Source organism: Lathamus discolor, chromosome 3 (genome assembly GCF_037157495.1).
Source record: "Lathamus discolor isolate bLatDis1 chromosome 3, bLatDis1.hap1, whole genome shotgun sequence".
NCBI lineage: Eukaryota > Metazoa > Chordata > Aves > Psittaciformes > Psittacidae > Lathamus > Lathamus discolor.
The window spans coordinates 24981462-25002686 of record NC_088886.1 but is presented as its reverse complement, the minus strand read 5'-3'; the positions used below and the strand labels follow the sequence as shown (position 1 = coordinate 25002686).

General features: G+C 44.5%; 1 protein-coding gene across 3 annotated transcripts in view; it reads right to left on the bottom strand.

Annotated features, from left to right (window-relative positions):
* Positions 1–1398: 1398 nt before the first annotated feature.
* LOC136011803 (ral guanine nucleotide dissociation stimulator-like 1) overlaps positions 1399–21225 on the bottom strand; it is a 70249-nt gene continuing 50422 nt past the window's right edge. For all 3 annotated transcript variants that reach the window (XM_065674188.1, XM_065674189.1, XM_065674190.1), the window contains 10 exons: positions 20681–20765; positions 18279–18368; positions 13816–13902; positions 13057–13089; positions 11628–11749; positions 10722–10811; positions 7892–8096; positions 5451–5687; positions 4077–4191; positions 1399–3412 (listed from right to left, as the gene is read on the bottom strand). In XM_065674188.1, coding sequence (XP_065530260.1) covers positions 3225–3412; positions 4077–4191; positions 5451–5687; positions 7892–8096; positions 10722–10811; positions 11628–11749; positions 13057–13089; positions 13816–13902; positions 18279–18368; positions 20681–20765 — 1252 coding nt within the window. In that variant the 3' untranslated portion in view covers positions 1399–3224. The remainder of the gene's footprint in view (positions 3413–4076; positions 4192–5450; positions 5688–7891; positions 8097–10721; positions 10812–11627; positions 11750–13056; positions 13090–13815; positions 13903–18278; positions 18369–20680; positions 20766–21225) is intronic.

Genomic DNA, 21225 nt, shown 5'->3' with positions numbered 1-21225 from the left:
AGTGGAAGGATGTCATATTATGGCCTCCTTTTGAAAGCATCTTTTCTCCTTGCTGGTGTCTCTGGGATTTTCCTGTCATGTTCAGGGCACAGTACAAACTAGCCCTGCTAGTCTCCTGTCTTTCAGTCGATTGTCCTCCCATTGAACTCTGTCAGTATGTCTCTGTTCCTCCCAAAGCAGCCTGACAAGATGGGATTTGATGAAGTAAGGAACTTACTTTACTGTTACTGTCTTCCCACTCCTTGAGGTCCTAGAGGACCTGGGTTCTCTCTGCTGCGGAGCTTCTAGCCATTTCCCTCAGAGTATCCTGACGCTTACCTTTAGCTCTCAAGCTCATTGCAGTCTTGGAGCATGCACCTGGCTTACATAGAGCTCATGATAACCTGCTGCAACTCGATGGGTAGCGGAGGTGATACTGACTATCCTGGGTTCAGCAGTAGCAGTCATTTTTCTCCTTCTCAGTAGCTGGTGCAGTGCTCTGGTTTTGACTTTTGACTCGGAACAGCGCTGATAACACCGATGTTTTTAGTCGTTGCTCAGTAATGTTTAGTCTGACCAAGGACTTCTGAGTCTCATGCTCTGCCAGGAAGGGAAGCCAGGAGGAAGCAGAGACAGGACACCTGACCCAAACTAGCCAAAGAGGTATTCCATACCACAGCACGTCATGCCCAGTATATAAACTGGGGGGAGTTGACTGGAAAGCCCAGATTGCTGCTCGAGTCAGGCTGGGTATCAGTCAGCAGGTGGTGAGCAACTGTATTCTCTCCCGTTGTTATTTCCCTTATCATTATTATTATTGGTGGTAGCAGTAGTAACTTAGTTACTGGACTGTTCTTATCTCAACCCATGGGACTTCTATTCTTTCAACTGTCCTCCGCATCCTTCTGGGAGCTGGGGGAGGAAGCAGGCGGGAAGTGAGTGAGCAGCTGTGTGGTTCTGAGTTACTGGCTGGACTTAAACCACAACACTGGTTTACTTGGACAGCCGTTTCTAGCCCCACTGTTGTCGAAACACAGAAGCCACCCTCATAAAAAACTGTAGGAATTTGAAGAAGATGCACGCCAGTAATGCTGGTGGTGTTACAACCAGTCCATACCTTGTTACTGGGTGTGATGTTGAAAATGAAAGCAAAGCTGAAGAAAGGTCGTAGCTGAAGGAAGGGTTACACCTACAGGGCATGCAGCTGAAATGTGGCATTTCAAGTTCTTAAGGGAGCAGGGAAGATGAGCTGTGGGAGCTGGAAGAAGTTCCAACAGTAAAAGCGATTAAGTAAACAGAGAGACAGAGGTGGTGTGAGGCATTAAACAAAACCTGAAACCAACACCAAAAAAACAAAGCCCCCAACCTGACACACAGTAAGAAAATCTAAGGTAAGAACATAGACTAACTCGAGGCAAATACTAGTGGAAAAAGTTTTAATACTTATGTATAAAGATTGCAGGAAAGCAATTAAAAAACATCTTTTTCATATATAACCTTATGGAAAGTGTAATTTTAAAATCAAGAACATCCAACTTTCACCTTAACACAGACACACACCTTTGAGTGAGCAATACTATACTTTAGAAATGATACCGTACAGACATCAATGATGCTTACACTGAAATGCAAAGAAAATTGAACTTCTGTTCTAATTTTGCCCTAACTCTGGGCAGAGGTTAAGGCTCAGTTACAAACTCACTGCCTTCACTGTCTCAATAAAACCTAAATTGGAATTCTTAAACTATTCCGACTAGGACGTACATGGTGCGACCTGTAAACAGAAGTGACAAACCTTATAGGTGTGTAAAACATTAACGATCATGCGTGATCGTGATGTTTGCATCATTGACCCTGATGCAAAGCATGTAACCTGAGCCCAGTTTTGAAAATCGGTGCCACACAACTGGAAGGAAACAAAGCCCAGGCAGGGATAAAATGCAGTATCTGAGTCTGATTTAACTAATACTAATGTATCTCAAAGATAGCCTTTTCCATCAGGGCTGCTTACGATCTGATGTCTTATTTACGGCTTTTAAAAACAAAATCTCTATGACTTCAAGGAAGCCAGTGTTCTGGGGAAAGATTCGGAAATTGTTAAAGTTTCACAGAGAACAGATGATTAAATTCTCTATTCCAGCTGACAGGATGTCCTGTGTCTGGGAATTCCTTTAATAGATGCATATAAAGAACAAGGGAGGTGTCTGTAGATTACGCATAATAATGCTACAAGTATATAAAAATCACTGGCTGGGGTAATGCTTAAAACCTGGCTATCTCAATACTCACTTCTAAAATAAAAGGTCATGTACTGTCCGCTCATGAATGAAAATGTGAGTTAAAAGTTTTGCTCTTGAAGAGTGATTGCACATTAAAAAAGAGGTTCATCAGTCATTTAAGGGTACATGCAAAAGGCATTGATTTCTGTTCAGTGGGTTAGCAAAGTAAAAGGATAACCACCCTGCAGTGGCATTAAGACAAGACCTAAATCCCGACAAGCAGCATTTGTTTGCCTTGTTCATGAACAAACTATGACATTCACCCAAAAGCAAGTGCAGTCTGTTTTATTAAAATTCTTTGGGGAAAAAAAAACCCAAAATAGGCAATTTTCTGGTGCAGAACAAGTGCAAACAGAAGTGTGCCAGCTGTGTGAGAGAGCAATACACATGCTTGCAGTTTCTGCTGTCCCCAGTGATGAGTACCCATCCTGATTTTTCGTAAATTCAAATGCCTCCTGGAGGCAGCAACTGCCACTGGCACTCAGCTCAGCCACACCTTCTGCAAATTAGTGCTCCCATCAGTCAGCTGGAGGCTGGCTGGGACCTCCTCCTTAGTTCCGGCACAGCTGTACTGAGACTTTTCTTCTCCAATTTTATAAAAATAAGTTTAGACCTTCTTCTGCGTAATACTGGCACAAAGTAAAATGCTTTCTCACAAAAAGAGTTGGTTTGTGTCATGTTCCTTAGACCAACGTTGCAGTCCTGTTTTCCCCTTTAACTGGGGCTCTCACCTTCCCTGGCTAATGTGCAAAACGAAACAACAACAAAAAATTCCAGTCCCTAGTGTCCTGTAAATCCACATCTGTCTGTCCATATAAGGCTGCAAGGGAGAAAAGACACCTCGCTGGCTGTAGGTCTTCTGTTTTCAAAGTTGAATACTGAGAAATCCATCTGCTGTTTTTCTGTAATACTGGATGGTAGCAAAGGGAGAAGCCTCAGCCAGCTCTCCCTGTGGCCTTGCCTCCCTCACAGTGTAATTTTACTGAGCCTATTGCTCCAACACCCCCGTTTGGCAGTTCTCGGGAGTGTTAGATTGCAGTGGCTCCTCATTTTCAAATCCACGTCGACCGAAGCTTTTTTCCGCAGGATAAAATCGAAGTTCACGTGGCTGTTCATGGCGTAAAACACATTGGCGTTGTCCGGGATCACCAGCTCTGCAAAAGAGGAACCAGAGCAAGTGTTGATTTGTAGTATTGCACATAGAAGGAAAGCTGCAAGAGAACAGGGACCAGGTGAAAAGATTGAGTGTACATAGCCAGGTAGTACTGGGCCCCATTTCTTGTTCTGCTGTGCCTCTTCAGCCAGAGCTGCATCAGGTGGCACCCACAGCAGCTGCCCCACAAAGAAGGGGAGCAGGGTTGCAGAGGACAGGAGATGGAGGACAAATCCAGGCTATGGCCAGCCTGGCAGAGGACCCGGCAGCCACTCCAAGAGGACACTGTACTCAGAGCTCCTCTGTTTGCATGTCCTGATAACATCGGTAGGATCTGGGCCTGCCCTGATCGCTGGGGAGTTTGCACTCTGCCACCTGACCCTGGTGGCTGGCTGTGCTCAGGGACAGAGAGCAGCTGCCATTCAGACAAGAGCTCTGCTGTCACAGTGCACATACAAACGTTTACCTGGCAACCCACAAGTGTGCTCTGCCTATTTGAAACAATGTGCTGGCTGTCATAATAAATCATCCCTGTGTATCCCTGGCAATTAGTCTCACTGCCAACTGTGACATTCCATGGCATTTCTAACATTGCTTCACATTTTGCTCTTTCCTTCAAAATCCAGCAGAACCTTTCGAGCAGTAGCAGAGTTCTGATTCCCCACCTTTATCCTCAGAGATGACCTGTACAAGCTCATAGTCCTCAGCTGCATCAGATTCCAGGTTATGCTTTAACAGAGCTCTCTGGAGAACAGCAGGAGTTTTGTCTTGGTTAGTTAGCTGAAAAGACAGAATTGCAATTAGAACTTCTGCTTGTCCATGCTATATAACAATTTGGCAATTAGCAAAGGCCTGCCTTTCTGCAAACTGCTTGGTCTTAGGAAACACTTCAGAGAACTGAAAAAATGATAGGTCAGTAACAAGGTACTAGGTACTGACATTTGGTGGTTTTAGTTCAAGGTGACAGATACTCTATTAGAAGAAGCAGTAGTTAATCACAGAGCAAACTCGTTGAGAGATGAGATGCTGCTCTCACCTAGCCATAAAAAGTCCACTTAAATAGCTGTGCCATCAATTAATCTGCAGTCTCCTGTCCTAAATACTTTCTTTGACATCCTGCAAAGATTTTTGGCCTGTTGACTGTGTTTATTGTCTGCTGTGGAAGCACTGTGCATCCCGATCAGACACTGGGCTCCCTTCAGAAGCTTATGCAGTCAGAAGGAAGATTGGTCTTGCCAGTAACCATATCTGTCAGGCTAGCGGGGACCACCTCCGCAATTTGGAGACATCAGACCATTAAAATTGTAAGGTAGCTAAAAAGTGCTAAGAACGATCCCTCTGTGTTTGTTACATCCCTCCCACATGCCACAGGTGACCAAAAGCATTTGTTCAGCAGCTGAGTGTCCATCAGGATTAACTTCAGAGATCGTGTACAGTACAGGCGAGTCACGTTGCCCGTGGTCCCACACAGACCTGCATGCAACTGGCCCACCACTGCTAGAGCCCTTCTGTGGAACCAGCATCAAGGGAAGCACCTTTCCACAATGGAAACACTGGTTGCTGCTCGTCTGGCAACCTTTGCCACAGAGAGAAGATGAGTAATTATAGGGCTTGTCAGCTTCCCTGTGTACAGCCCCCTATTTCCAGAAACCATCTCCTAGGGAAAGCTGGGGAGCAGCTTGGCACGTGGTGCCTTGTGTCAAAACTCTCACACAAATTCAGAGCTAAAGCATCTAGCACTTGCAGAAAGGCAGGAGCCTCAAAGCCAATCCTTGATCAGAATGCTTCAGTTTGAACTTGTTGATAAAGCACAAGCTTTAATTTCCAGACCGTAACTTCCACAAAGATGCTATTTCCAAAATTCTCATACTATGCTCCACATATTTTAAATTGTAATGTTTGTAATTTTCCTTTGCAAGGCAGGTTTGATTAGTCAGCTCGGTGAACAGGTGCTTTAAGAACTAAAAGCACCATTTGTTTAAGCCCTGGATGAGGACATCATCTACACTAACAGCATTTTGCTGTTCCACACCACTCACCAGGATACTCTTGTACATATTGCCATTGTTGTCTTCTGTGCTGATTCGGATGATGCACATATCTTTGTTCTGCTGGTTGTAAACAGGAGACAGTTCTTTTGAAGTAATGGGTGTCACAGAGTTAGAGCACTTGTCACTGGAGAACAGCACGGCAGGAGCTGAGATTACAGATGCCACCCCCAAGGGAGATGCATCCATAAAGTAGCTGATGGAACTGGAGGTGGAGGAGTCAGAGAGCTACACAAAGAAAGAAAAACACTGTCACAAGCCGGAAATCTTTTCTGTCTGCATGAGTAATTCTGGAGAAAGAACTTGAGAAAGCAGAAGGCATATAGAAAACCTCAGTCATCTGCACTCTGCCCAGCAGACTGGCAGTGGTATTCCTTGCCTCAGAAAAAGTGAACTTCGTTTGATTCTTTTCACCATTTTCATGAAAACTGATTTCCAATTCGGTGCGCTGCCCACCGTGCAGCGCTTGCTCTTGCCTCCCAGAGGTGGCTCTGGAGCAGGCCAGGAGGTGGCAGCAGATAAACAGAATCAGGTTGTAGGCAACCCCGGCTGGGAAAGAACAGAGGGAGTCACGGGCATCACTGCTCCTGCGCCAGGTTGTAGCCTTTACAGGAGTGAAGATGCACGCACATCTCCCTGTCTGCCATTTCTCCTTGAATAGTCTCTCCTTAGTGAAATTTGCCCCCTTCCTTTCTTATTCTTTCCTTCCTTCCTTCCTCCCACCTTTCTCAGGGCTTGGCCATTCTCTTTCTTGGCCTTGTTCAAGAACTGCTGAGAGGATCTTCCGTTTCCCAACTTGCTTATCAAAACCATCATTAGCAACTGTTCCAGCTAAACAGTTTAAAAAAATTATGGATGCCAGTGCTTGGGATTTTTGCTTAATTTGATTTAAGAACATTTAGTACAATGTAATTTAAAATACCCATCAGTTAAACCCAAAATAACTCTCTTCAAGAAAACATCCCTGAAAAGGGCTTCAACAATACAGTTAACAGAATTTAGTTCAAAAGGGCAGTGTGTGTGTGGCTCCCCCTATCAGGTCCCTTCTGCCATTTTCCTGTCTGTATAGTTTGTCTCTGGATGGTCACAGCGCACACCCCACCTATCTGCTCTCAGCACAAACACAGCTTCAGCCTCACACTGATTTTGCCGTTGCATGTCCCAGCTGCCAGGGTGCAGGGCTTTGCCTTCTCTGCAAAATGGTATGGATTCCAGGCGCCCTGGTTCAGTTACTTTGTGTAAGACACTGGCTGCATGTGCTAAGAGTGAGCTGGTGTGCAGGAGGAGGTGCAGCAGCTCCATGCTGGATACTGACTTTCCAAGTGAAATTAACCTGAGTCAAGGCAAGGCATTCATTTTGGCAGGGGCAGCTCATAGGAGGTCAAACCCACAGGGTTATTAGTCAACCCTGACCGTACCTGCCTGTCACGTGGGCAACTGCAGCTGCTCTGTCTTCCCCGGGGTTAGGCCATTACCAATGCACACATGCTTCCACACCTAGAAGACACCTTTCCCAGAGTGGAGGCACAGCCTTACTGCAGCTGAGCTTTGTGAGCACACAGCTGCTGCTGAAGCCGAACTTCCTTTTCCAGCTACAGCTGGTTGAGGATGGACACAAAAGCAGGCTCCTGACAGCAGAGTAAGTCATCAACCCTGAGATATTCAAGGAGACAATGACTGGCTGTTGATCTTACTACTCTTCAGCTGATCCCATCTCCTGTTTCATTTGGTTTTGTTTGTGGGGACTTATAAATCCTCTTGTCCATTTTACTGCTAATGTGGCATAAGAGAGTGCGATGCTCAGGCTCTTCACTCCAGGCTAGAAGACAGAACTGTCACTAACCTGCCCCATCCCTCTCAAAATGGAGAGTTAGAGACTGAAAGAAAAATTCATCTTGTGCTTCTCTATGGTCTTACCCAAGCGAAGAACACTGCCAAGCACAAGAACATGAGGTTTCAGGGAAGGAGAACTTCAGTCTGCCTCGTATCTGAGCAACATGGAAAGGATTGTGCAAAAATCCTGACTGCATTGCTTCCATTTTTACACATCTATTTCCAGAGTCTCTCCATTCCACTCAAAGCAATGCTCTAGCCAAGACCAACAGGCTTGGGAAAGCGTCTAGGGCCTGCCTGTGTGTCAACAGCCTCTTACATGCTATTTATATATGTTTATACATATTTAGAATCATAGAATAGTTAGGGTTGGAAAGGACCTCAAGATCATCTAGTTCCAACCCCCCTGCCATGGGCAAGGACACCTCACACTAAACCATCCCACACAAGGCCTCATCCAACCTGGCCTTGAACACTGCCAGGGATGGAGCACTCACAACCTCCCTGGGCAACCCATTCCAGTGTCTCACCACCCTAACAGGAAAGAATTTATAATTTTTTTATATATATATGTTGCTGGCAACAGGCCCAGACTGTACCTTTTTCTGAGACTCATGAGGAGTGTCAAGAGTGTCAGGAGTGTCTACAGGACCGATGCAGACGTCTTCAGCTTCAGAGTGGTTAAACTCACATGATGAAACACTGGCCGAGTCTGTGCTTTCACCAGAGCTCCCACCTGGGGTAGATTTGGGCTGCTCTTTGATGGGTGTGCTATGGGCAATCATCTCAGAGCCTAGAAACAGTCTGGTATAGAAAACAAAGCATAAAAGCCAGTAAGTGAAAGCATGACAGAGCTGGGCTAAGCAAAGCTGTCACTTGGTTCAAAAGTCCTATGTATTGTTTTGGTTTCCTACCTCCATTGTCCTGTTGTTTTCATTTCCTCTATGTTGTTTAGACAGTTTGTCAAGAGAGCTTGTTATACACTAACATAATACCTTCTTGACCTAGCACACCCACCAGCTGCAAGGCCAAAATCATAGCTAATGTCCCAGTGTCACAAACAAGGCTCCTCTTTGGACTGTTAGATTTTCAGACTCATTTGCTAGGAAATGATTGATGGTAAATCCGATGTGTTCACAAAACACGGGATGAGGGGCAAGTTCGAGGCATGGCAGCTGGCTCCACCTTATGCAGTCCTGCACTACTGTCACACCCTGACAGCAGGCCAGGACTGCGTACACAAGGCAGCTCAAGACCTACTCAGTCACCATGAGTGAGTGAAACAGTGCACTATCTTGGGTTCAGCAGCAGCAGTTGTTTTTCTCCTTCTTGGTAGCTGGTGCAGCGCTGTGTTTTGACTTTTGGCCTGGGAACAGCACTGATAATACCGATGTTTTTAGTTACCGCTCACATGTTTTAGTCTGACCAAGGACTTTGTGAGCCTCATGCTCTGCCAGGGAGGAGGGGAAGCCGGGAAGAAGCAGAGACAGGACACCTGACCCAAACTGACCAAAGAGGTATTCCATACCACAGCACGTCATGCCCAGGATGTAACCGGGAGTTACCCGGAAGGGCTGGGACTGCAGGGTTGGACGAGGTATGGGTCGGTGCTCGGCCGGGTGGGGTTGGGTGAGTTATCAGTTGACTGGTGCTGAGGTGTTGTATTCTCTTCCCTTGTTATTTCCTTTAGCATTATTATTACTCGTAGTAGCAGTAGTGTTTTGTGTTATACCTTAGTTACTAAACTGTTCTTATCTCAACCCGTGGGAGTTGCATTCTTTTCGATTCTCCTCTCTGTCCCTCCAGGAGCAGGGGGAGGGCAAGAAGGGGAGGAGTGAGTGAACGACTGCGTGATTTACGGCTGACTTTGTTTAAACCACGACATGCATGAAAGGTGATGCATGGCCATACACAAGGCAAAGGTTTCAAAAGGCAAATTCATCCCTGCTGCAAATTTTTCACTTAATAAAGGAGCCACAGCTACCAGTTTCTCTAAGAGTCTGAAGAAAGTGTAAATTACAGGCTTGCTCATTCTCTCTGAGACTCATTTCTAAATGCAGCTCAAATAAATTTAAAGGAGTGTCAAAGGAAACAAACTTGTATAATATGTTAAGTAGAGAAACAAGGTGAATTAGATGTTAGTTGGCATGCAGTTAATGGTTTAAGACAATTTAGAGAGGTGTCACTCGCTGTTCCTGGGATGAATTATACCAGCCTTTTCTACAGTATTGATTTGCATGAAAACACATTCAGCGTGCAGATGAAACAACTCTTTAGACAAAGACTGCACAGTGCAAACAAACACAGTACGGTAAATGACAACACAACACTGAAACACAATCAGAAACGAAAGAATAAAGCCTATGCTCTCCAGCAACACCTCCTGTGCACAGTTTAGGCACAGGCGAAGGGAGACCCAAATGACAGGCACCGTCATCTTCAAAGGTCACATCGTCCTATCACCAACTCAGACTGACTCATTGAAACACTTTCTGAACAGCTTCCTGGATTTTTTTTGTGTATCAGAACTCAAAACTCTAGATTGAAAACATCTATTCTTCTTTCAGACCCTAACCTGCAGTAGCACTGATATGAAGTGAACTGCAACTGACTGTTCTGAGGAAACTATGTACAAGAGTCAAGCAGGAAAGGACAGTTAAGAGATGGTAGTGCAGTCAACTTCATCGTTTTCCCCCTCATCTTGATTATGCCGCTGATATACGGGAGTCCCTTCATATGTCCTCTCACATCAAGTTCAAATTTCTCACCCTGAAGATATTTTTACGTCAGTCCTTGGTCTTTGCTTTCACTCCCTGCAGCTTTCCCTGAATTCTTGCTAGTCTATTGTTTCCCATGTCTGTTGAGCTGTATGCCCCCATTCTCCACCCATCTTCTGTTTGAATCTCTGTGGTATAAGACAAAATCGGACCACATTCCCATGGTTTTTTTTTCCTTCTTTAATTTAAAGGTAGTTAGGCAGATTGTTTCCCTTATCAAATGCCTTTTTGATAACTTCAGTTTTCATATTAAAACCCTGCAAGGAATTTTTTGCATGTGTATAGCAAACTAGACTAATAATAGGCCAGACTTCATTCTCCTTTACTTTGTTTTGCTACTGCATTCAGGGAAGTTATTACACAATACATATTGAATTTATAAACTAGCACTAAAATTGTTCCTTTTTCTGACAGCTTAGAAAGGCTTGCTTGTTTCTAATCTCTTTTGTCATTAATAATCCTCATGATTACTTATAACAGTAGACAGAGAGAGCTTCAGAAGTTTGCATTTCTAGCTGATGGTGTCTTCTTGAAGCAATTCAGTGCTCTGGATCCCCAGCCAGGTTTTTCAGCTGGTGAAATGAGTACTACTTGTGTTAATATAAGCCTGAATAGATCAAATACCAAATGCCCTTTCCTCCGTTATACTCACAGGCTGAACCTCTTCACCATGCTTTTCCGAGATTTTGGTGATGTGGTGCTGGTGTCAGCAGCTGCTTCAACCTCACGTGAAAGGTCGTAACTGCAGAACAGAAGCCACTGAGTTAATTTTTACAGGCAAGACTATTAGTCAGAGATCTCAAAGTAGCAATATTCAAGAAATTTGAGAAACCTTCAGGTATTCCTACTTCACAGGCTGCAATTCCACAGAGAGGAACATAGCTGTGTGTTCATTTTACCACAGTGAAGGGGATATTTCACTTCTTTAGAATAGTTTTAACAACTAGTGCATTTTTTGGATTATGTTCATCATGGATAAGCTGACATAGTTTTTTAGTATGATTCAGTACAATGCAGCATGTATCTGCGTTTACACTCTTAGTGCAGCAGAGGGGTATTCATCTACATAATGGAGATATTAAAATGCATAAGTAAATTGTCTCAGATTGGCCTAGCAGCACGTGCAGGACCATAGAATTCAGCAGGGCTGCAAAACCCACCCCAAATGCCTGGGGAGACATTTATCTGGCAAGCATTCAGTGAGCTCTGCGTGGCTGTGGCTACCTGCTGCCTGCATCCACCAGCTGAAGGCTCAGTGACTGCATCTTGACATCTCCCAGGATCAACGTCTGAGCACACGTCTGGGCATACAGACAGCCTAGACCCAACAGACTATCATACTTCAAAGTCAGGTCTGATATCCGATTTCAAAACTAAACCCTGCTAAGTGTTCAACTGGTTTTCTACAGCTGCTTAGCAGAAAGCAGATGTATTTTCACTCTCCCAGAGCAGCAGTATATACAAGCCCCTTTAGGAGGATAACTAAAGGCTGACATAACCTATTTGCAGGTGGGTGCGGAGTAAGAAAAGCCTGCTTCGCCAGCAGGACTTAACCTACCTCTCCTTGTCAGTTAAATGCTGCTGTCTTCTGAACCACTGGATGAATTTTTGGTCTGGTGCCATGCAATAGCTGTTACATGCTGATTGTAGGAGCTTTATTTGGGCAATTACTTCAAATTCCTAAGAAAATACATAATCAAAAATAAATTCTAAGTAGAAAACAAGATAAAGCAAAATTCATTCATATAATAAACATACAGACCAAAAGCGCCAGGACAAATTTAGTTTGACCTGAAGTTCAGTTTCAGATGAGTGACAATTTCAAGAACCAGTTTTTCAAACAGTGAAGTCCTTTCTTAAGTACCAACTGAAGTGTAATGCTGGTGCAAACCCACCAAACAGCAGCACTGCTGGTTGTTCCTCTAGGAACAAGAGTAGCAAAGGTCATAAAACCTTCAGCCTAACCTACCCTCTCACCCCTGTGCTAGCCAGACCAGCTCTGAGAGAAGAATCATATTCTGAACTTAAGTGGTTCTCAGGCACCAAGCAAGGGTAATAATTAGGGGTGCCTGGGATGAAAGCAGAATCTGATCCTCCTCAACTTTGCACGTTGTGCGCTCAAACTTGCACCAGAGGAACGTAAAATGCCACCCTTAATACAGGTGACTAGAATGTGCATACACACTTTGCCAAAATAATCCTTAAAACTGCCTTGTGTTAGAGGAGGCTATAGAATCAGGATGTAGGTACGGAGCTGAGTATTCATCATGGTTCAGAGGGAAGCTTTGGCACTGGTTTGTATGAAGCTGGACTGATGGCCGTGGAGAAGCACCTGTATTGCATTATTAGCATCCTGAGCTATTTAGCTGTACATACAAGGCAAGTCCAAGAAGTGGCCTGTAGAACTGAAGCAGTTAAGGGAAGGAAATGGCTCCATCACAGCCAAATCCAAGTCTCCTTTCAGACCCCAGAAGGGAGATTTGGCGGGACTTACTTTAGACAAATGCAGCCTTAGTACCTTTACTCCTACATAGCATTATCTATCTGACCAACAAGGATCAGGCTGAAAGGAAAGACAGCATTTATTTCTCAGTCCTATGTACCTAGTTCATTCTCTGCAGCCTTTTACCTACAAATAGTTAACTGCAGCAGAAGGAAGATATTTACAAACTGTATCTTCTGGAATGCAAAGTTCTCATGCCACCAGGTCTTATTCAACGCATAGTCTTATGCCACAGATGTAAATCCCATGGAAGTAAGTGGCTTGAGCTCCTCTTCCCCTGTTGCTCACATCTAAAAAATAGGTTCTCTTCCTGCACCATCCCCACACACAGAGTTTGGCAGAGGCTCACAGCATTTCTAGGATCGATTCTTTTCTCATGAACTTGAATAAAATTAACAGCTGTTGTATATGCCTGAGCAAAGACAAACGGCCTCACTCTAGAAGAGGCCTCACTAAACTTAAAATCACAGAATGTTCAGCTTACCCTTCGTCTCTTCTCAAAATTTATCAGGCCACCCTGTTAGGAGGAAAGAGAAGGGATCAGAGTAGAAGAGCACATGCTCAGTTGAATTTCATCACAAACAGGAAGAAGTAGCAAAGTTTATGTAAAGCACAGACCTGCCCTGAGTAAGCACCTTCAAAAAATAGCTGTTTTCAGATCTGGTATAAACCACAACACTCATCTGAGTCTCCAAAGGATATCTGTCCTCATGGCCTAAATGGCAGTCTGCCCAAAAGGAAAAGCACAAGAGTGCTCCTAGAAGCTGTATTGAGATCAGGTCTGAAGAACACTAGCAGGATTTTGAATGCAAGAAACAAACTTGGCTTTTGGCTGGGCTTTCAGTTTAGCAGTGTTCCTCAGTGAGTTCACCAACTGAACACAAAGCATGGACAGAAGGGAACTGCCAAGAGTGACAAGTCTGAGTCAATACTGAAGCACTTCACTGATCGGTCTGAAGAGCTGAATTTGTCATTCTGTGTATTTTACCAGTTATTCACAGAAATCATTATACCTAAAATGTTTTCAGAAAATAAAACAGAAAAATGGAAAACCTACCATCTTCATCCTTTCTAACCTAGGAAACCAAGACAAAATACAATGCTAAGCTTTTCATTTGAGATACCTGCACTCAAGATTCTTGTTGCTAATAAAGCTGCATACTCCTTCCCAGTAGAAGATAGGGGAACAGACACACACAGTGGTGGGAAGGCAGGGAGGATTCAAAAAATCACGCCAAATTACCTCAACATAGTCCGGAAGGGCTGTGTCAAGCATGATGAGATCAGTGAGGAAGGTCCCAAGGTAAGGAACCGTGCCTTGCATTACTCCCTGCAAATGATCAGAGCAAAGCTGGATTGACTGACAAGTGGTAATAATTAAAATGCTAGAATGCTCCTGTATAAAAAAATGAAGTACAAGTACTCTGCTTAAACAGTGGTCTTACAAATTATGTTTTCTTTCATTACATGTATTCCTCAGTATCTAATCCAGAATTTATAGAATCGTAGAACAGTTAGTGTTGGAAAGAACCTTAAGATCACCTGGTTCCAACCCCCCTGCCATGGGCAGGGACAACTCACACGAAACCATCTCACCCAAGGCTCTGTCCAGCCTGGCCTTGAACACTGCCAGGGATGGAGCACTCACAACTTCCTTGGGCAACCAGTTCCTGTGAATCACCACCCTTACAGTAAAGAACTTCTTCCTTATATCCAACCTAAACTTCCCCTGTTTAAGTTTCAACCCATTACCCCTTGTCCTATCACTACAATCCCTGATGAAGAGTCCCTCCCCAGCATCCCTATAGGACCCCTTCAGATAGTGGAAGGCTCCTATGAGGTCTCTACGCAGCCTTCTCTTCTCCAGCCTGAACAGACCCAACTTGCTCAGCCTGTCTTCATATGGGAGGTGCTCCAGTCCCCTGATCATCTTTGTGGCCTCCTCTGGACTTGTTCCAACAGTTCCATGTCCTTTTTGTGTTCAGGACACCAGAACTCTACACAGACCTCACGAGAGCAGAGTAGAGGGGCAGGATCACTTCCTTCAACCTGCTGGTCACGCTCCTTTTGATGCAGCCCAGAATACGGTTGACTTTCTGGGCTGCAAGAACACACTGCCAGCTCATGTTCATTTTCTCATCGACCAGCACCCCCAAGTCCTTCTCTGCAGGGCCGCTCTGAATCTCTTCTTTGCCCAACCTGTAGCTGTGCCTGGGATTGCTCCGACCCAGGTGTAGGACCTTGCACTTGTCATGGTTGAACTTCATAAGGTTGGCATCAGAACACCTCACAAGCGTGTCGAGGTCCCTCTGGATGGCATCCCTTCCCTCCAGCATATCAACCAAACCACACAGCTTGGTGTCATCAGCAAACTTGCTGAGGGCGCACTCAATCCCACTGTCCATGTCTGCGACAAAGATGTTAAGCAAGACCGGTCCCAACACTGATCCCTGAGCGACACCACTCGTTACCGGTCTCCAGCCAGACATTGAGCCATTGACCACAACTGTTTGTGTGCGGCCAGCCAGCCAGTTCTTTATCCACCGGGTGGTCCATCCATCAAACTGATATCTCTCCAATTTAGAGAGAAGGATGTCGTGTGGGACAGTGTCAAACGCTTTGCACAAGTCCAGGTAGATGACATCAACTGCTCTACCCCTGTCCATCAGTTCTGTAGCGCCATCATAAAAGGCCACCAAATTGGTCAGGCAGGATTTCCCCTTAGTGAGGCCATGCTGGCTGTCACCAAGCACCTTGTTGTTTTTCATGTGCCTTAGAATGCCTTCCAGGAGAATGTGCTCCAAGATTTTGCCAGGCACAGAGGTGAGACTGACTGGTCTGTAATTCCTCGGGTCATCCATTTTCCCCTTCTTGATAATAGGGGTTATATTTCCCTTTTTCCAGTCGTTGGGAACTTCACCTGACTGCCATGATTTTTCAGATATAATGGCCAGTGCCTTAGCAACTTCATTTGCCAGCTCCTTCTGGGCCTGCAAATGGATTTCATCAGGTCCCATGGACTTGTGCATGTTCAGGTTCCTAAGATGGTCTTGATGACTCTCCTACAGTGGGCCCAAGGTCTTCATTCTCACAGTCCCTGTGTCTGCCTCCCAGGACTTGGGTGGTGCAGTCAGAGCCTTTGCCAGTGAAGACCGAGACAAAGTCATTCAGAACCTCAGCCTTCTCCAAATCCAGGGCAGCCAGTTCTCCTGATAGCTTCCTCAGGGGGGCTGTGTTGTCCCTAGCCTTTTTTTTGTTTGCTACGTACCTGCAGAATCCCTTCCTGTTATTCTTAACATCCCTGGCCAAGTTTAATTCTAACTGGGCCTTAGCCTTCCTAACCTGGTCCCTAGCTTCCCGGACAACATCCCTGTATTCTTCCCAGGCCGCCTGTCCTTGCTTCCACCTTTGATAAGCCTCTTTTTTCCTTTGAATTTTCCTCAGCAGCCTCTTATCCATCCAAGGAGGTCTCCTGGCCCTCCTGCTGCACTTCCTTCTAGTCGGGATGCAGCACTCCTGAGCTTGTAGCAGGTGATCCTTGAATATCAACCAACAGTCTTGGGCCCCCCTGCCCTCTAGGGCTATATCCCATGGAACCTTACTAAGCAGGTTCCTGAAGAGGCCAAAGTTTGCTCTCCTGAAGTCCAAGGCAGTGAGCTTGCTGCACACTCTTCTCACTGTCCTGAGGACCTCTTCAATCTTAGCATTTAAGTCAAATCCTAAGGAGCCCAGGATCTTCTTACAAATACTGCCATGTGATTTTATAATTACAGCATTGCCACCATACACTGATTTCTAACAGTGGGTCACCAGGGAAATTTGCTTGTGGAAGAAGCGTAGAGCACCAGGGAGAGGGTCTCTTGGTTGCCTACTACAACAGAAAGAGCTGAGGAATGGTCCTAGCTAGCCCATGTAAGCAGTTTCTCCGCTTCATTCCAGTGGGTATTTACTTAATGATGTTACACCATGTGACAGTCAAGACAAATCAAGTCACCGTTTTTCTTCCTCCAAGAAATGACCGTCTTCCCCAGCCACTCACTGCATTTTAATTACTTAAATTTTGGACTTTCTGGGCTGCTGTTCAGGCTGTTTCTAAACTTGTGAACAAAATGCTTGTCTGCACCATCCAACACGATCCATATTTTTTTCCAAACAAATAGACAGAATATCATATTCAGCACTTTTGCCTCCAGAAGCATCCCAGATTTCTCTCCCCCTGTCCTTTTAAATCTTTGCCAACTTTGAGACGAAAGCCATTTTCACCAGACTGGAAACCAGGTATGTTTTACAAAACAATCTCTGTAAAAGTCTGTGCAATTTTGAAGCTAGTATGGCAGAAGATTCATTAGCTTGTTTAAAAGTGAAAAGCTTTCTGTTCTGGCCACAGCTGATTTTCTTTATCACAAGAATTTCAGTATTTACATTATGTATTTTACTGCATGGCTTTCATCGTGTTTCTCTCTAAGGGTTAACAAGAACAGTTAATGGAATTCTTTCTTGTACGATAGAAACAAGAGAGTTGAAACTTAGGAACTCATGTTTATATTCATCAATCATTTGTTACTTTTTTTTATATGACACGCTTAGTAAATCTCAAAACTTGAAACTAAGGCCAAACTCCTGGCTCAGTGTCCATCCCAAAGAACAGGCTGGGATGTTAAGCATTTTCAAGTGTGAACGGGAAAAGCAAGTCCATATACCCACTTAACTCTTGCAGGGGAAGACTGGCACCAGGGAACATAAAGTGGCCCCTGCATACATCCACCAAATCCTGCAATCTTTGAGCATTCCCAGCATCAGATCACTGAATGCATTGGCAATGCTGATGCTTTGCATATCCATTTCCTCCAGCATTTCAGTACACAGGCGGGTGATCACAGAATCACAGAATCACAGAATCCAAGGGTTGGAAGGGACCTAAAAAGATCATCTAGTCCAACCCCCCTGCAAGAGCAGGGTAACCTACAGTACATCACACAGGAACTTGTCCAGGCGGGCCTTGAATATCTCCAGTGTAGGAGACTCCACAACCCCCCTGGGCAACCTGTTCCAGTGCTCTGTCACTCTTACAGTAAAGAAGTTCTTCCTGATGTTAACGTGGAACTTCCTATGTTCCAGTTTACACCCATTGCCCCTTGTCCTATCACTGGATATCACTGAAAAAAGCCTAGCTCCATCATCCTGACACCTACCCTTCACATATTTGTAAACATATGGGTGATGCTGAAGTAAAAGGACAGCTGGGTTGCACTAAAAGCCATTCCTGTCACAGCTTGACAGGTCAGCTTAGGCCCCAACAGCTTGAGCTGGGTGCAGCATGAATCCCACTTTGTAATTGTTTGTATATCCAGAAAAATGGATGCATGTGTGGGATCATCTCTTTTTCTCTCTCTGCACGTTACATGTACGCACACATAGTATTACCTGCTTACTACGATCCACAGCATGAAGGCAGTACGGCTTCTGGCATATATGTACAGGGACAAACAATTTGACTGCATACTCAGTCTAAACATTTTGGTTCACTTGCTTTGTATCAGCTAATCAGTAGCATTGATATGATTGTTTTTCTTGACAGGAGGCACGTTCATGAGTATTAAGTATAGATCATTCACTTTGTTAAATACTTTTCTAGGTTTTGCTGCTTCTATAATTCACCAATTAGGGTTAATCATGTTACCAGGTCAAAAAGGACCCCAAACACACCATATCTTTTTGAAGTTGCAGTCGCCTCTGTGTCCTTTTCTGATTTTCTTTCACACTGCTGTCCAGATTCGCAAATTTGGATGTTCCTTCCTGTGAGTTAAAAGGGAATTAAAGGCAATTAACGGAGTAGCTAAGCGGTAAGCTGGCAACTACGTTTGTGTAAAACAATTGCAAATACATTTAACCAGGCAAGCCAGGCCAGCAAAAACATTTGCTGTCCAGCTAAACGTGTGTATGTGCGCTAATTTTCTGGGGCTCATACACTGATTGGGAATTTTGGACAAAATCCCACAGGATGACTATAAGGGAATCTTTTGCAAAATGGCTCTACTCAGGCCAAAGCTAAGTGCTGTTGAAAATCTCCCAAGAGCTCAAATCAGAGCAGCTTACATATACTTCAGGTGTCTAGACGCTTTTCTGAACTCTATCCTGAAACTCCTGACCCCAGAACTTTGGTTGAATTTCCTAATCAGGAGTACTACAAGTAAACATCTCTATCGTATGTAAGGCTTTGTTGTTTTTCTTATGCCCTGACATAGAGATCTGGCAACTACCCTCTGTGGCTTATTTACTAATCCAGAAACACACAGGAAATTAAAGTAATAGGTTTTTATCTCCGCAATATAAGCTTTCTTATGAATGTATGAGGTATTTCACAATAGACCTGTAGCCTTTATTTCCTTGGATCCATAAGGGGTGCTGGGAGTTACTGTTATTTTTTTCCAGTGGTAAGTTAGATAGGGCATGAATCATTATCAGTGTCTTTTAAGAGGCACAAAACAACAGTCTGCACTTGTAAAGAGACTCTCATTACAATGCTTAGTTCTCTCAGTCAGTTACTGAACAGATCACTCAAACTGTATTTCCTTCCTTGGCTAAAAAACAGGAGCAAGTGAACAAGAAGTGTTGTTTCAGTATCTTCAGGATACTTAAAAGGTAAACTCAAGATTCTCTAGCAGCAGCCGGCAGGCAGGCGCAGAAGCTAAAACTGCAGCCTGCAGCAGAGCTGTTGTCTGGGGAGAACACAGTGCTCTCTCTCCATGCCAGCCGACCTGTCTCATGGCATTTTGTCTGCTCTTCATTTAAATTGGAGGATGGATAGGCAAGGTCAAACAAAGCTTCCCTAGAGAGATTATTTATAGTAAAATGAAACAAAGGCTTTAAGGATTCAGTGGACGTGAACACTCCAGTCGTTACAAAGCGGTCCAAGACAAGGAGTAGGAGAGAGGTTCTAGCTATTCCGTGGAATTTTTCTCCTCTCACTACTTTCAAAATATCTCACCTGCTTTAAAACTTAGTGACAGAGGTGGATAATTCATGGTAAACAAAGCAGATTGACAGGTTTGAATGTGCTCACCCATCCTTCCTGAGCAAAACACAGCGTTTCAGATACCAAGGCAAGGGGGTAAGGTACAAATGTCAGATTGACTGGATACAACTGCCAAAAAGTAAACTGATCAGCCAGGTTCTGGAAACATTTTTATGCAAACAGAAAATACTGCTGCAAGCATTCCTTAGTTTTCTACAGAATATAAACTTTCCCTGCTGTTCTTCCTCCCTCCTTTCAAGCTCCTGAACTTGGGATTCACCCAGGAGAGCATACAAGTCAAACTTCCAGAGAGAGCCTGCTTTGCTGTCCATCTGGCCACACACAACAGCAGGAAGCCTGTTCCTTCAAAATTCCCTGTCCCGTTTTCTGGGTCCGAGAAAGCTACAGGATAGATGGATAAACATCTTGCTTTCATTCCTCGGCTGAAGCTGAGGGGCAGTGCTCCAGTGAAGTCAAAAGTACCACAGTGGTGCAGCCCAGTTGAGATTCTCATCTGGAGCCGCACTGCACTCACCAGGGCAAACCTGAGCCTTTCCAGGTCTGCTAAGAGGTACACAAGCGAGAGGCTTATCTCTCTAGACAGAGCAGCATAAAGCCAAAGCGTGAACCTGTAACCCGCTTCAGCAAAACTATACCACACAGCACCTCTTCACTCTGGTTGTGGCTCCAGTGCTGTCACAGGTGCAGTACAGCACATAGAGCTATTCTGGAGCTAGACTTCACCATGCCCAAAGGAGCCTTACCAAACTACAGCAGTGTGACATTCAACTTGAAGGGCTCCAAGCGATCCTGACCTGCTGTCTTGTGAACAAGTCCCCACTGAATCTGTGCTGCTGCAGCCTGCTGCTTGTGGGTATCCAAGCTCAACAGGGTAATGCTAGTGTAGGTTTTTTTCAGGAACAATGAAATCACCTCTGAGCCCAACAGAAAAGCACACGTTTCATGGACCTGTCTCCCCTGAAGCACCACATACAGCAGCTCAGGGAGAGACGAGCCTTGGCAGCTGGTTAGAAAAAACATTAACCTCAGCTTTAACTGAGCTCACAAGCCTTGCAACTCAGCTAATTCTCACCTTCATCAGTAGTTCCCTGCTTGTCAGATAATTGTCATGGTCTGAGAAGATATCACCCAGCTCTTCAAACATCAGCATTATGTCCCTGTACAGGAAAAAAGTAAAGTTTGAGTCATTAGTAAGCACTCTAAATAGATCAGATCACTGTTTTTTTCTCACAAATCATTTACAGTTGGGCATATAAAAAGATTAACACAACCAAACTGCATCCAGTGAGATGCTGCACAACTCCTATGAACCTTCCTAGTGCTCCCAATAAAGTAGATCTTATTTGACAGCATCACTTAGAAATACCATATACATGCAGACCCTGAGCAGGGTTTTTAATTACACTGCAGACTATGAGGTTGTTGCAAGAAAGGATGTAAACGGATACAAGGGACAGAAAAACAGCTGTCTGAGGTATCCTACATACTTCGGTTTTGCCCTATTCCATGCACTCCATAAAGCTAGAAGCATTTTAATTGAACGAGTCCCTTTCTATTGTCCAACATTATGTTTACAAGATGGCAATATTTTGACCAGGAACAGCAACGCAGGGCAAT